This window comes from Symsagittifera roscoffensis, chromosome 9, assembly GCF_963678635.1.
Source record: "Symsagittifera roscoffensis chromosome 9, txSymRosc1.1, whole genome shotgun sequence".
Taxonomy (NCBI): domain Eukaryota; kingdom Metazoa; phylum Xenacoelomorpha; order Acoela; family Convolutidae; genus Symsagittifera; species Symsagittifera roscoffensis.
The window spans coordinates 49,038,887-49,055,409 of NC_087070.1; the positions used below are offsets into that span (position 1 = coordinate 49,038,887).

General features: G+C 34.2%; 2 protein-coding genes across 2 annotated transcripts in view; both read left to right on the top strand.

Annotated features, from left to right (window-relative positions):
• The first annotated feature begins 261 nt into the window (after positions 1-261).
• Positions 262-10,780, top strand: LOC134854406 (uncharacterized). Its single transcript, XM_063870643.1, has 4 exons — positions 262-389; positions 4,172-4,343; positions 7,507-7,715; positions 10,333-10,780. The coding sequence occupies exons 1-4, from the start codon at positions 282-284 to the stop codon at positions 10,591-10,593; spliced, it is 750 nt and encodes a 249-aa protein (XP_063726713.1). The 5' UTR covers positions 262-281; the 3' UTR covers positions 10,594-10,780.
• Positions 10,781-15,195: 4,415 nt separating this feature from the next.
• Positions 15,196-16,523, top strand: part of LOC134854916 (S phase cyclin A-associated protein in the endoplasmic reticulum-like) — an 88,649-nt gene continuing 87,321 nt past the window's right edge. The window contains exons 1-2 of the mRNA XM_063871317.1: positions 15,196-15,413; positions 15,795-15,917. Of these exons, the coding sequence (XP_063727387.1) occupies positions 15,200-15,413; positions 15,795-15,917 (337 nt within the window). The 5' untranslated portion in view covers positions 15,196-15,199. The remainder of the gene's footprint in view (positions 15,414-15,794; positions 15,918-16,523) is intronic.

The following is a 16,523-nucleotide window of genomic DNA, read 5'->3' on the forward strand; positions in this document are numbered from 1 at the left end:
ATTGTTAAATATGGGGAGTTTACTTGTATGCTGTCAGCCATTCTGAAACCCAGTAGCTTCAGAGATTTCACCATTTTAGTTTAAAAACATTTCCTTTGGACTTTTTTTGTTCAAGTTTTTAAATGAAAAGAGTTATTGGATGCGCCCGTCTCTTTTTACGGTTTCATTTCTTTCGTTGTTGTTTTTTTTTTAAATTTATTTTATATAAGTAGTTATCACATTCTGTTCGAAGCACCGGAGGTGCGTTACACGCTAGTGTTTTTTAAGATTGCGTGAAAACAATGGGTGAGCAAAGTGAGGTCAAGTTCGGGAATATAAAAGAAAACAGCATGGACGACGAAGAGACACGACAATCACTTTTGGATGTAATAAAAATCAACACCGGAAAGGTACTTATACAATTTAGGATTATTTCAAAAAATTCTTCGTGTAGATAAACTTGTTCTATTGTAAATCAAACTGCAAGTGCCGCTTACAATTAACAAACGTTACCTTTTCGGAAAAAATAATTGTTACCGGTTAGTGAGTATTTTTTGTGTATTTACCTATTGTATTCGATCTATTGTCTATTTACCTGTTTTGTATAATGACACTTGCGAGAGCAATTGTCTTGTCATTGAGATCTGGATTTTTCCCAAAACAAATCTATAACAAAATGAAGTTGAACCTTAATTCTTTTGGGTGTAGAGGTAACTCGGTTGCTTTTGCACCTTAAGGTTTGAGGCTCGAATCCCGATGTTTGAAATCAAAATTTGTTTCGAGGAAAAATTGAGTAGCCGGACGCTTGTTTGCTTGCTTATGTTTTTAGGATTAGGTATCATAGCGCGGTTTTTTTTGATATAATTTATTGTCATCTTTATATTTTAAATGAGAGTCGAAATGTGCTATCGGCGCAATTTCTAAAAATTGAACGCAATGTTTTGGCTCTGTCGAATGCAACCTTTAAAAAATTCTTAAGGTTTAAGAGAAGGCCAAGATTGTTCTCGAACTCTCAAATTTTCTTAAGTCTGGAATTTTTTGAATTATTTTTGAAAAAAAAATCAATTTTCCAGACACGATGAACTTAATTTGTTTTCAGGGCTAGACAATGACTGTCCATTTTTTCCCGAAATTTTGTCGGGAAAAACTAGCTGTTTTCAAACCGATTTGCGCTATGAAATTTCTAAATATTTCAAATTTTCATCGCTTGCATAGCTTGTTTAGAAAACAAACTTTTCGCCAATTGATTTGCTGTGTGAAAACTTGAGATAATTTAAAATTTCATTGCCTCAATAACTTGCTTAGAAAACTGAAACTTCTTGCCAGTCGATTTGCTCTATGAAATAAATTGGCATTTTTTGAAATTTCATCACGTGATTAGCGTGCTCAGAGAAACTTTGAAATATTTCAAGTTATATCATAGACCGTATCGTTTTTCAAAAAGCTTGAGTTTTTAAGCTACACGTTTCGCAAACCTTTTGTAGCAAACTTTTCGCAAACCGATTTGCCCTCTGAATTAACTTGCAGTATTTCAAAGATTCAGAGCTTTAGTTGCTTGCTGAGAAGAACTTAACTTTTTCGCAAAACGATTCGGTCTAAGAAATATCAAAAAAAAAATTATAGCTTGCCCACTAAAGCTTTAATTTTTCGCGAACATATTTGATTTATGAAGTGACCTGAAATTTCAAAGTTTCAGAACTTGAGTAGCTTGCTTAGAAAAGCTGAAACTTCTGGCCAGTCGATTTGCTCTGTGAAATAACTTGGCATTTTTACAAGAGCAATTGTCTTGTCGTTGGGATCTAGACTTTTTCCCCGTAAACAATCTGTAAGAAACTGAACTTGCTCCATTTTTGAGCTTCAATTCCTATTGGTATAGAGGTAACGTGGTTGCTTTTGCACCCTAAGTATGAGGCTCGAATGCCGACGTTTGAAATCAAAGTTTTTCAAGAGAAAATGAGTAGTCGGACGCTTGTTTGCTTGCTTATGTTTTGCGGGCTTAAGTATCACAGCGCGGATTTTTTCTTGATGTAATTTATTGTTATTTTATATAAATGAAAGTCGGAAAGCGCTATGGACGCAATGTGTAATTGACTGCAATGTTTTAGCTTTGTCGAATGCAATGTTTAAAAAATTCTTCAGGCTTGGCGTTTAAGAGAAGACCAAGATTGTTCTAGAACTTTTAAAATTTTTAAAGTCAGGAATATTCAAGGATATTTTTGACAAACAGTCAATTCTTCAAACAAGATGAACTCAATTCATTTTTAGGGCTAGGCCTAAGTTTTTAACTATGGTCAGAATCTTAAGGTCCTTGTACCGCGCGTTCGTCCTAGATGAAAAAATTTTGAATATTTGATTGTTTAAATCTAGTTGATGTCTGCTGGATTGTTTTGACGCAGCGAAAACTCCGCGCTGCAAAATGTATAAACTTTTAATCGTTCAAATCACATGACAGACCTTATCTATTGATTTATTTTCAGTATCTTCAGGTTTGTTTGTCATTGGGGCTGTTGCTCATAGCAGCGAGTTTTGACAGCTTAAATTGTCACCCGATTTACCTATTTGAAGAGATTAATTATTAAGAGTAATGAACGTAGTGAAGACTGTTATATAGGTCTTGTTTTTTTTTCGGGAAGAGTCATTAAATTTGTGTACGCTCAATTTTGATTTTTCGCGGTTTGACTGTTGGTTTCTGTTCAAGCTCAGTTCGTTTCCATTATTGAAGGCAGTTAACGTGTGAAGGTCACAAAAAACGTGATAGACTTCTTATTTCGAAATTGGATTTTAATTATCGGATATCCCAGAGAAATGACAAATTTATCATCTATTGATCCAGTTTTATCAAATTAGGTTAATTTTATCAAAAAGTGCGAACCATAAATTGTTCGTGAATTTCAAAAGAGCTTTATGGGCATATATTGTGTTTTTTTTCTGTTTCCTTGCGTTCATTATTCTTTTACAGCTGTCTGTTGGTTTTGTTTTTTTGATAGTCTTTAATTATTTAACAGTGCTGGATATAAGTGGCTATTTTTATGGCTAGTCGGATCAGGGATATTCTCTGTCTGCAATATGGCATCCACATCGAAATAGTTTATGCAATTTGAAAAAGCCATAGCAAATCGTGTACTTCTCGGTTGGTTTGAATTTTAGTACTACTATGATAGAGTGGTCCCTTGAAAAGAACCAAGTACTTTGAGAATAGGACCCCTGGAGCTCTCAAATTGTTTAATAATCATGATTTCGCCATTCATAAAGACTTCGCAGTATTTTTCAAAGAAATTTATGTTTCGTTAATTCGTAAAACCTAACCCCCTCCCCCCGACATTTAAGGTGAAAACTTCAAAAAACTGCCAAAATTGAGTTTCGATGACAAATAAGTTAACCCAGTTATGGTTTTTAAACCGTAAAATAAGATGAAGCGAGTATATTTCTTGATATAAACAATATAGTAGTTACAATTTTTTTCTGAAAGATATTTTGCGACATTTTTGAAATGAATAATTTAAACACAAAATAGTTTTCAAAATTATAGCATGCGGGACCTGTCTAGTTGCTCTTTCGAGGGACCACTCTGTCATAGAAGTACCTGAGTTTTCAAGATCGTTTGCAAAAATTATCAAAAAGAGAGCATATCGCTAATTTTTAACTGGGTATAATTTGAGAATTCTCAGTCAAATAAAAATGACATTGATCCGGTTTTCTGAAATTAGTTAGGTTAAGCGTCAAACCTGAAAGTTTCTTGATTTTGAAAAAGCTTACGGTAAAAAACTATTCCAGGAAACTCGACAGCTGAAAAGAATAGGCAATTCATTTACGCATCATCGACTTTTATATACGGCGTCTTTACTAATATTATACGGACCAAAACTGATCTTTTTGCAGTTCTCAAAATTGGATCATAATGCTCGAATTTGATTGGTTGAAAATAATTTCATTAAATTAAAATCTGGATTCTCAATAAAAACAGAAGCTCATATGATATTATGGTCATTTTGGGCCGTACAGACCAAAAGGCCATGATTCAGCCTCCCTTCTAACAAAAATGCTAGTTGTAAATATGAGTTGAACTGTTTTATTTGCCTCATAGAAGTGTAACTTGAAATGTGCTGCCTGTTTTCATTCATCAATCTACTTGTACTGTTCTATGCTATACTTGTGGCTTCAGTTTTGTTTTAATTTTCATACGTTTCTTCAGACCGTGCAGTTCCGGATGGTGTTGCTGGCGAGGGTGAACGACGACCAGCAGAACAACCAGAGTGCCATCTCCACCTTCTTCGAGTCTCTACTGCAGGATGCCCAGATGCACCTCGGTGCTCTCACTGGCTTGCTTTTACTCTACCCAGTCCAATGCGTTGCTGTTGTTGAAGGTGAATATAATAATTATAATAATAGCCCATGACTGAATGTCCATAAATAAAGAACGAAATAAAGGTTTCATTTCTCCGTACAATATAGCTCAATTATATAAATTTGATACGAAACTCAATTCAAAATTTTTTAAATCAATACATTTGATAATGAAGAGTATAACCCAAAGCCATAGGTGATGCCAACTTAAAGTTTACCCTTTTCAACATATGCACAAATTTTGAGTATCTTAGAGTGAAAACTATAAAAAAAAATAAGAAAAAGCTGGTAAGCAAAAAACGGTGTTTTTATTGCATCCAAGGTTCGAAGAAAAATAATAAATATTTTCAGGTTATTTATACAGATGCATTTATTTTCTACGTTGAAGTGAAAATTCAAAAAACTTCTTTTAAACAGCTTTTTCTCGTAAACTAGAAGGTTACAGGCCATTTTGTAGCATGAAATTGCAAACCTACTTCAAGCATTTGTCCAAAAATTTCAGAAACAATAGGTTCGAATGTTCGCAAAAATATATTGACTTAGTTCCGAAATTCCTTAAAGTATAAGTATCCTTAAGTTTATGCTCGTTAAGGCAGATTTCATTTGAACTCATTTCACTATAATTTTCATGTAGTAACTAATTTTCCTGAGAAGATAGAGAAGCCAGAGCCTCTTTTTTTTCAAAGAAGCTGATTTATTGTTCCGACCATTAAAAATGGGTAGGAACTTTGTATTCGGGTGTTTTATTTTTTTCTTTGTTTTCCACGCTAAATCAGGTACCACAAAATTTTATCGGACTGGGCTATGATATATCATATTAGTGCCCTTACAAACGTGATTCCAACCACATTAAAAAACATTCCCAGTGTCGAGAAAAACCGGTTTGAAATTTTTGATTTTTCGTTTTATTTCAAGGGAATAAAGCGAGCGAGCAGTCTTTTTATGGCTTAAAAGCTTAATTTAAAACCTTAAACTTACTTAAAAACGAAAAAGACTTAAAATTTGTTCACGCTCAATTTTGATTTTTTGCGCTGTCATTTGTGTTTTCTTTTTAAGTTCAGTGCATTTCAATTGTTAAAAGAAAGGTTAAATCCATTATCGAAAAGAAAAAATGTAGAGGTCACGAAAAACGTGATCGACTTGTAATTTCGAAAATGGAAATTAATTATCAGATATCCGAGTTAAATGAAAGTTTTGCCTATTGATCCAGTTTTTTCAAATTGGGTGATTTTAACAAGAAAAGCGTCCATTATAAATTTTTCTACAAATTCAAAGAGCTTTAAGGCCACCTGTTTTTTTTTTTCGAAATTAAAAAATGAAGATTTTTGAAAAAAAAAACGGGGCAGTACAACAGTGCCGAAGTACAACAGTGCCGAAAATGAAAATTTTGTTCAATAGTGCCGAAAATGAAAACTTTGTTCAACAGTGCCGAAAATTTGAACAAATTTCAACATATTAAGTGCGGCAATCAAAAAATTAAACAGCGATCGTTTACAATCTTAAGTGGCACTTGAAGATTTTGGGAGAGAAAATTTGCAGACATTTTGGCGCCGAAATTGGAGTGATTTTCTTTGATAATTAGCGTCAGTAATTTCCCGCTCTTCAGAAAATGCGTGTAAATGATTCTGAAATTTTCTCGCTTTTTTCGGCACTGTTGTACTTCGGCACTGTTGAACGCCCCCAAAAAACAAGTCAGTTTTTGTTTCAGTTTGATTGCGTTCATTACTCTTTTCCTACTGTCAGTTGGCTATGTTTTATGTATGGGAGAGATGACCTTTTTGGTTTATGAGCTACCTCAACTCTTTTAAAAAAATTATGGAATCGTTAGCATATAGACTAATAAGCCAGCGCATGCTTAACTTCTGAAGTTCATACGCAAAATCTTCTTGAGTTCAAAGGATTTACTGCTGATTCAATTCTTTTGAGCTTCTATCAAAATCCGTTTTGTCTAATTGGTTTAGCATTGTAATACCGTATCATTATTGCTGTGGGTACAAAACTCCGGAGTGCCTCCCTAATTGTGATTCGATTAAATCAATTGGATGCGAAAAAGACAATTTGCTTTTCAAAATTATTCTCAGATATTTTCAGCACGGTTCAGGATAACGTAAATGATCATCTTTGATTACATGTCAATTGGGAGTCTCAGTGTTCCTAAACTAATTAATGTGGTTTTGTCAGCATTCAAACTTAAGGTCTAATTGGTAGTCTTTTACATTTGAAGTACATGCTATCCATTCGTATCGTCTGCAACAATAAGATTTTCAGACTTTTTGGAAACTATAATCAAATTGTTAAATTTTATCAAGAACAGGAGTGGACCTAAAAGAGTACCTTGCGTATTGTGATTGGTAACTAATCAGAGGAAACATTGTTAATTTCAACCATTTGATTCCTATCAGACCGACCAGGGATTTAAAAAACATTGTAATCAAATTTCACTGTTTGCATAGAGTTTGCGCTTATGATGTAGAATTTTATGATCTAGTGTATCGAGAACTTTTTCAAATCAACAAAAATTACAACCCAATGTTTTTCAAACTTCACAAATCCTTCCCGTTGATTCTACTAGAGCTTCGATAATAGCAAATTTCTCCCGGCAACCAAATAGCTTAGGTTATAACAAGTTGAAATATTTAAAATAATTGTACATTCTTGAACTCATGGCTTTTTCAAAAATTTTACCGCAGCTGATTAGGAGAGCAATGGAGCGATAATTGTTAAGATTTAATTTGATCTCTACTCTATGAAGCGACAATACTTGTAAGGCCAATGACTGCATGTCTAGTATGCCCAATAACTGAATGGCGAATATATCCGATGATTGAATATCGAATGATTGATTCTAAAACAACTGAATATTCAAAAATAATTGATAGTTATACTGTTGCTGCGGGCCAGAATGTGAATTGATTTTTTCGAAAGCATTTTTTCATAAAGATTTAAAGTTTCAAAAGAAGATCATAATGGAAATTCTGGTGGAGTTACTTTTTTCTTTACACAAGCAAACGTCTACTCCTTTTTTCTTGAAATATGTTAGTCAAAAATCAGTGTTTAGCATGTTTGAGGAAATGTTTTTGAGAAAATATTAATTGAAAAGACATTACAAGATTTTAAACCTTAACCATGAGAACGTTGCCTCCAGAATAACACCCAGAAAGTAAAAAGCATAGTTGTATTTAGGTGCTTATGAGTCTATTCAATACATTATAAACTTCTTCTCAAATCCAACAAAATACGAAGACTACATGAGCAAAGTGAAATTGTTGGTGGTCTCATCTAATGTGCAGAGGCACTACAAGATGCTGCACAAGAAGAATTTGAACTTGGTCGCTCCCAGAGTGGAGGGTGATTACAGTTCACCTGAGCCCATCGAAATTCTAGTTGGAGAGGTTTGTTCAATTTTCATGGCTTACAAATAAGCAAGTAATATTTCATAGTTTACTAATCAGCAAGTAACATAGTACCAAATCAGACGCACTTAGCACAGCTACCCAGCGGATAGACAAAAAGTATTAAGGCTCATAACATTTTATTCAAAACTAGTCGACTTGAGTTAAAATTCCAGAGGATATCTTAAGGATTGATACTGTTTTAAGTTGGCGAGTTTAGCAGTTCTCCTATATTTAGTGTTATATAGCAATGAAAATTGACGTTGTTTTGACGTTCAATAACGCTTACATCCGGAAATTTAATGTAGTAGCCTTATTGAAACCACATTTTATGAAAAAGAAGCTCCATGGTGTGGATGCTAGGACTCTTAATCTCGAAGTCGGGGGTTCTATTCCAGTACATATCAGGATTTTAATTAGTTTTACCTTTTTCCTTTTTAAGTGTCGCGAATTAAAGTGATTTTTACTTCCTAAGGTCTTGCTGTGTTTTTGCTGTTTTTAAGTCTACACAAGCAAAGCTTGTGTTATAGTATGAACTCTTTTTTTTCCAACCTAAGTCGCAAATATTGTTGCGACAAAATGTGTTCATTTTGAAAGTATTCAATTTGATCAATAACCAGCTATTAAAAACAGCCAATGCTAAGGATATTAACACAGACTATTATGATACAAATAGCACTGTAGCTTCAAGGTATCAGGGATCTGTAGCGTAGAGTTAGGGAAGGAGACCCGCTACAAAATAAGAGTGTTCGAACCTGGGCAGGGCCAGGTTTTTTAATGGACGTTTTCGTATACTAGCTAAATTGCGTCCGCTCTAAAAATTGAAGCAGGTTACTTGGTAGATTTCTTTTTTTTCACATTGACTGGTACTGCTAATGCGTCATAATTGGCTTGCGTCACTTAGCAACTATGTAGACTCATAATTGGCGTGCGTCACTTAGAAAATTTTGTAGACCCAAAGTTTTACTCATCCAATTTTTCCCAGTAGCGTTATAGTTCATATTTTTGCTTGTGTATGTGAAGTACAGCTTCGCCTCTGTGTGGAAATTTGGTCTAATTTTTGCGCGCGTTAATTGTTACTTAAAATTGGTCTTATCAATAGCAAAATTATAAATCGGTTTTCTCATTGCTCCTTTGATCTCTATACTACCAAATTAGTTTGAATTGCCAAAAATCCTTTAACTAAATTTTCTTGACCCTGAGAAAAATCTTTTGAAATATACTTTTATATCAAGAATTAAGAATGGAAGATTATTCATTTGATACCAAGTCAGATTGCCTTTGCTTGTTTTCACATGAATGAAACTCAAAAATTGATAAGACTGCTCGTATCAGGGCGAAGCCCTGAATGTCCCGACTGCCTTTTAAGGTCTATGGACCAGTAACAATTTGAAAAAAAATTTAAGAAAATGAAATGAAGAAAAAAAAAATATATATATATATATATATTGAAATTGAGATTTTTTGGGAAAATCACCCCTCCCCCCGCACGCCATATAAAATTCGAAGTGATAGGTTTCGCTCCTAGTAACAACTCAAATATGGCAAACAAGCATACTTCAACCAATTTGGAGCGATTTCTAAGCCGGTTTAAATCTCCGCTTACGCGTTTTTAGCGCAAAATATATCGCGCGTTAATTGTCCCAAGTTGGCTTAAACGAGTCTAGATAATTGCTAAGTGATGCAAGCCAGTTATGACGCATCAACAATACCAGTCAATTTTGAAAAAAAAAGAATTATCAATTAACATGCCTCAATTTGGACGCAATTTAGCTAATACACGAAAACGTACATTAAAAAACCCGACCCTGCCCATGTTCGAACACTCTTATTTTGTTGCGGGTCTCCTTCCCTAACTCTACGCTACAGTGCAACTTAACCTCTGTGTAAAATTTGTTCATGCTTAATTTGGAATTTTCATGGTTTCTTTTGGTTTTTTTGTTCAATTCAAGTTCATTTGCTAAAAGGAAGCAAAAGTACGCTTTCTATTCAAAAAACAATGTATGAGAAATTGTTCTATGTGCGAGAGTTGCTTAGTTTTTTGAACGCTCTGCCAAAACCTGAATCAGTTTTTTAGTTAGAGTGATGACTTGTCGTGTAGTGACTACTCTTTTATAGGTCTTGGTGATTTTTTTGTTTTTTTTTCTGAAAAAAAGTTCTTCGTTTTGTTCACGCTCAAATTAGCGGTTTCTTTTGATTTAGTTTTAAGTTCGAGTTCATTGCTAAAAAAATACGATGTGAATTCAAAAAACATTAATGGCGTGCAAACACGTGTATGGCGTGCAAACACGTGTATGGCGTGCAAACACGAGGTTAAGTTTCAAAAATGGGTTTTCTTTTTCAAAATTTCAAGCGGAATAAAAAACTTACCTATTCATCCAGTTTTCTCAGTTTTGGGATTGCTTAATGAAATAGGCGCGTAACGAAAAAAAGGTTCTTGAATTTTAAAGAGCTTTAACATGATATGCATTTTTCAAAAATGTTATACTTTCATTGTTTTTTTTTTTGGTTTCCCGAGTTTTTGTCCAATCATCTGTTGGTTCTGGTTTTTATTGTACTAATTCGTCTCCAGGTGCTTTCTGAAATTTCTAAGCCTGATAAAGGTCGTCTTTTTTAGGTTCTATCTCAGCTGGGAGTGATCGGCAGACATCTGTCCGGACTGTCTCAGATAGCAGCTTCGAAAGAACTGGAGTCAATTCAAGAGAAGAAACCAGAAGCCATAGTCTCACAGGACCTCCTGGGTTTCCTGCTCAATTCAAAAGAGATAGCATCGCCTGAGGAGTACACTTCGTTTTACAAGAAAGCAAGAAGGGTTATTTTGGACGAGAATTCAGTCTGGCCTATAAGAGCAAGATTGCTGGACCAAATTGAACAATAAGATAAGATAATATGTCACGTGAAAGAGTGTCCGTCAAATTATCACGACAAGTCAACTAATTCAACTCTAATTTTTTCTTAGGCTTTTCAAAAAGCTACGAAAGAAAAAGTGTAAATATATATGTAAATCGTTAATTGTACAAAGTAAATTTTATGTTGAAAATTAGAAATGAAGTCTTCAAGATTTATTGTTTCATTGTTCGCTAAAATAGATGATTTAAGTAAACGTATTTTTTTTTATTTTCTGGGAACTAGATTTTTTCTAGATTAGTTACCAAATATAGGTTGTGATATCTCAAAGCTGCTAACCATTTGAAGAACTAACAAAAATATCCAAAAGAACCTTAGGTCAATGCAAAAATAAAATAAAAAAATTTCAATGCATCTGTTTTTTTCCATATATTTTCACTTGCCAGACAGCAAATGTCTTGAAATCGAAAACTAGACTTTTTTCCCCGTAAACAACTTGTCTTACAAATCTTACTTGATTTTCTTACTAGCTTTTTTGTAGAACCTTGGCAACTTCCAGGCTCGTTCTCACTTGGCCTAGAGGTAATGCGGTTGCCTGTGTACCCTAAGGTATTAGGTTTGAGTCCCGGCTAGACCTTGTATTTTCCAGTATGTATGAAACAGACATTTTTTCGGTGAAATTTGTTTTATCGGACTATCAGTTGTCTTGACCTGAATGATTTCGGTTTCTGTTTGATCGGCTTAGTTACGTTATTTTGTGTATCAAGTGCAAAAAAAATGATATATTTTTTGAAAAATTCATGAAGTTTGTGTTGCAAGATTTTAAAACTTAATTGCTCTATTTTTTTTGACAACAATTTTTTTGGTGTTTTTTTTTGTTTTCGTCCCAATGGGTGTCTACCCATTTTTTATCGGCTTAGTGGCCGCTCGGTATATAGCGGCTTGTATATAAAGGCTTGTTGAATTTTGGTGGTTGTGTTTTTCGGCTGTTTTTTTTTTGAAATACTTTCATTTTCTCCCATTTTTTTTATTTTGTTATTTCCGTCTTTTTTCCGTCTTATTGTAATGCTGAGCTTGCTCCGCTTCGCCTCTGTGTTATCAGTTGTTTGATGAGCAACGAAATTGGAATCGCGTACTGGGCTTTTCTCCTTAAAAGTTTTGTTCACAGAATGCTCAAAATCAGGAATTGTAAATTGCCGCTTGGTTAGTCTCGAGGTAAAGCATTTAGTTTGTACGACGAAGAAATGGTTTTCGAATCTCAGCAGGAATTCCATTTATGTATCTTTATATGCATCTTATGTACCTCAATTTATGTCGGATTTTCTTTCCGGTGAAATATTTTTCTAAATCCGCTTTTAACTCAATTTGATAATTTAATCCCGCATGAATTCTTTTGTAGACTTTTTGACTATTGTATGCAAACCGATCCAATGTACTTCTAGTTGTTTGTCAATAGTTCTTCGACTTATTTTCTGGCAGATCAGTTACCGGGTCGTTTTTTTTCTAATGGATCAGTTTTTACTTCTAAAACTTGGTCAGGTGTTAATGAAATAAGTTCTGAGTGGTTTCTCGTTTTTTTTCTTGAATGAAAAACAATTTATTGGCGTCGATCTGAACTGAAGGTAACTTAGTAATCAATCTCCTTTGCTCATTTTTTCTGACTGTCAATTAATAATGGGCCTCTCTGAACTCAGCTCAAGTTCAGGGGAAGATCTAGGATTTTCTCGAGGGGGGATGGGCAGATTTTTAGGCAAATGTTTGAAAAAAAAACGTCAAAAATGTTTTTAGGTTTTTTTTGGAAGATTCTGAACAAAAAATTAAGTTTTTTATCGGCGCGTCTTAGCCTTCATAATTAGCGTATATTTGCGTCGAAAGCACTAAGAAGAATTTTAGGATTTGTCGGCCTAAAATGAATAGTCATAAATTAATACCAAAGGGGGGACCTTTTTGTTAGTGAGGGGGTTGAATCCCTGAAAAGCAGGCGTCCGCCCCCCCCCCCCCCCTGAATCCGCCCCTGCTGAAGTTTAAATCCCTCGTTAAATAGTGCAAGTGCTGTTGATAATACGCAAGAACCACGGCAATTTTTTTCTTAAAAAAGTTCCATATAAATCATGTGGCTTGTGTAGACTTGCTGTAAAGTTTTCTGAAAGTATAGCCAAAGCTCGAAAGGAAAATTGAGTTTGTCCACTACTGATTTCTACCGAATTTTTATTTGCCAGATTTTTTTTTGAAATTTCGTCAAGCGAGGCCGAAAGTTTTTGAAAACATGAAAAGTTTTTACAATGAAAATATGCAGTAAAAATATTTCAAGGAAATTTGATTTTCAGATTTTTTTACTTTGAAATCTTGAATTTTTCGGGAACTTTACCTCATACTAAGGTTGGCCAAATATCTGGTGTTCTTTAGATGAATCGGTGGTACTTTTGAACTCAAATTACGTGGCACTTTTAAACTCAAATTAGGATGTGATCATTAACATAGAAATCCGTTGTGTTTTCGTTCCACACTAAGTCTGGTATCGCCAGTATAAATCAAATGTGGTGGGTGATATATCCGATGATTTCTTTTAGAGGATTTTTTTTTCAGGAAAAGTTAAATTTTTCGCAATTGGATTTTTGATTCTTTTTAAAGTTCAGTTCCTTTTCTTTGTTAAAAGGAAGACAAACTCCACTATCGAACAGAAAAATTTTAAATGTCACGAAAAACGTGATAGCATGCTAGTTTCGGATGTGGATTCTCCAACAGCATAAAAAAGTTATCGTTTGATCAAGTGTTATCTAATTGGATTGATTTTATCAAAAGTGTCAATAATAAATTGTTCTAGCAATTCAGAAAGCTCGAAGGCTATCTAGCTTTTTTTCTCTGAAATTCGAAAATTGAAGGCTGAGATCTTTTTGAAAAAAAGACGAGTCCGTTTTTTCGAGTCGATAAACATAGTGCAGACTCTTATATAGGTCACGATGATTTTTTTTTCAGGCATTCATACAAATTTTCAAGCTCAAGTTCATTCTTTCGCGGTTTGACTATTGATTTCTTTTAAGTGCAGTTCATTTCCTTTGTTAAAAGGAAGTTAAACTCCACTATCGAACAGCGAAAGTGTAAAGTTCACGAAAAATGTGATCAACATCTAATTTCGAAAGCAGAATCTAATTTTCAGATTTCCCAGCGAAATAAAAATTTATCTATTGATCCAGTTTTCTAGAATTGGTTCAATTTCATCCAAAACGTGCCAATCATAAATTGTTCCAGAAATTCGAAGCGCTGTGAGGGCATCGTTTTGTTTCTTTGAGTTTCGAAATTTGAGAGAAATTTGCGTTCATTGACTCTTTTCCAATTGTTTGGTGGCTATATTTCTGTTCACTTGCGTTAATCGATTCTTTTTCAACTGTCTGTTAGCTATGTATTTTTGAATTTGAAAAATTGAAGTTTTTTCGAAAACCAGGTCAGTTTTTTTTCTGTTTACTTGCGTTCATTGACTCTTTTCCAACTGTCTATTGGCTATGTGTTTAAATATGGAGCTGAAATGAGGCTAAAGGAATCCTCCCGACTAATTGCTTGTTATTTGGCGAGTTGAAATAATCATTGCTATTTTATAACACTTTTTTCTAAACTTGTTTAGAATATTAAGGAATGAAATCAATTAATTGTGACGACTTCCGAAGAAAGTGAACGAACATTTTTGGCGTGGCTTTTCTTCAGACATATTTTGATTTTTAACTAGAAGTCATTGATGGAATTGTTATTTAGTCGGAAAGATGTCGGTGTCTTGAGCTCAAATTGAGAAAGATATTTTAATCTGCAATTGTTTTTTTTTGCAAAGTTATGTGGTTTAAATTTAAGACTATAGTTCCAACGAGGATTATCAAAGCGCGATCTTTTTCACCTTATTAAAGCGTAAGCGACAAAATAAAGAATTCCAGATGGAACTGAGGAAGGCAATTTCCTCTCATTAATGCGTTAACGCACCCAAAATGTATCTCGGGTCTTTAAAAGTTGCAAACTTGGGATAATTGACACCCGATACACTGATTCTGATTAATACCTGAGTGGCGAATCAATCCAGCTCAGAAATCATTCAAATCTAAATTAATGTGAGCTATATGATCTAATGAATACTGCTAAAAGGGAATTTTGTTCGAGGTTTCTTTTTTTAGTGTGTGGGGGAAGATTCTCGAAAAATTTAAACAAAAAATTACCTCATAGATAATTTTGGCATCCCGACTTGTGTTTTTTTTGGGATCTAAATTGGTATGATAAAAGTTCGGTAAAAGTTTTCTATTTTTTCCTATTTTTGTGTGTGTGCGTGTGTGTGTGTGTGTGGGGGGGGGGGGGGGGTGGGTCAGTGAAAGCATTTTTGAGCTCAAGGGGTACTCCCAACTATAGTTAGCTTTTTAATACAAATAAAATGCTGGAGATTGCTCTTCTTGAATTGTTTGCCTCAAAATGAATTTCATTCAAGGCAAACTCATTGAAATTCTTTTAGAATTCAGAGTTTTCGTCTCTGTGACTTTCATCTCGTTTTCCATCGGCTAGCTTGCAATACTATGTTTGTGATGTGTCACAAGTGTTGCGAAACTTCTGTTCACCTCTATGTTAATCAAAAGCCATCAACTACCGTTTATGTTGCAGATGGTATAATGTCAAACAGGGAGAAAGTGAAGACAGGAGGAAACAGGAGCGAGAACAACAACAACAACCATAGCAGTCACAATAACACACAGCAGCAGAAACAGATTCAGACTCTGCTTCGAAAGGAGGGCAGATCAGCTCGCAACCTCATTTCTTGGAATGTACCCTTTGAACATCAAGAACAGTTGAACGTCGCCACGTCAAACGCACAAGGAACGAGAGGTGGGAAAATGTGTTTGTTTGTTAATTGAAGGAGAACATTTTTATCGAGTAAAAAGATAGCAAGAACAAATTCAGTTTAGACGAACTTATAGTGTGATTGTATTTATTTGAAAAACTAAAACTTGAAGCGATGAATAGAGAGTAAAGATGGAGCAATATTTAAATCAAAAAATAAAACTTTTGTTAAAACAAAGTTTTAATACTGACGTTCAGTCCAATTTTGGTTTTCTCTACTATAAGCCGAAACTTATTTCACTAGGTCTTGATATATACCATTCGATATAATTTTTTAATTTATGGATTGTAATGAATGAATTATTTTTGGGGATGTGCTAAGAATTAGAATTGCAGCAGGCAGGATGTTTTTCATTCATAATTTAGACGAAGGTGGTAGAGCGAAGACTCCTGTGAAACAGAATGGAGATTCCGACTATTGCTCCTCATCTCTTGTTCGCAGCAGATTCGCTCGAAGAAAGGAAAGTCTCCCCCTAAGAAGCGAATCAGGTAAGGCTTGGATAGACAATAAGTATTATCCTATTTCACTTACTAACAGAAAACTATGAATTCCTAAAATAGTATTTCCTTTTTCTCTTCGGTATTGAAACTTTGAATATTTACTGACTAGTTAAATTTTCAGCGCCGAAGAGAAAAAGGAAATATGCTTTTGGAATTCATAGATTTTTTTGTTAGTAAGTGAAATATGATAATATTTATTGTGGATAAAAACAAGAATCAAATTGGGCTCTATGCTTAGCCTAAATTTCGAATTGCCGTTTGTGCTAAAGGTAGTATTTTCGTTCCGACTTTCGATTAAAGTGATAGAAAGTTTGTGCTCGGGTGTTTTTTTTCGCCAGACAAAATTCGATTTTTGACTGGATTTGTTATATAATCTGAACGGTACTAGTGTTTTTGCCTAAAACTAAAAAGATATGTGATCTTTTTTACTAAAGTTATGGCGATTTGAAAATTACTAATTTGGCTATTTTGGGATAATAAATGCGTGTGATAATTATATAAAAACGGTTGAGCGACCATCGTTACAGGCGAAAATTTGTTATTGTCTAAAATGCCCTAGTTGGTAAAAAGCGACTATTTGTATCAAGCGAGATT

Coding starts and splice junctions, on each gene's coding strand:
- LOC134854406 (XM_063870643.1), top strand. CDS start 282: ATGGGTGAGCAAAGTGAGGTCAAGTTCGGGAATATAAAAGAAAACAGC. Junction 390..4,171: donor TAAAAATCAACACCGGAAAG/GTACTTATACAA, acceptor ACGTTTCTTCAG/ACCGTGCAGTTCCGGATGGT. Junction 4,344..7,506: donor ATGCGTTGCTGTTGTTGAAG/GTGAATATAATA, acceptor AGTTGTATTTAG/GTGCTTATGAGTCTATTCAA.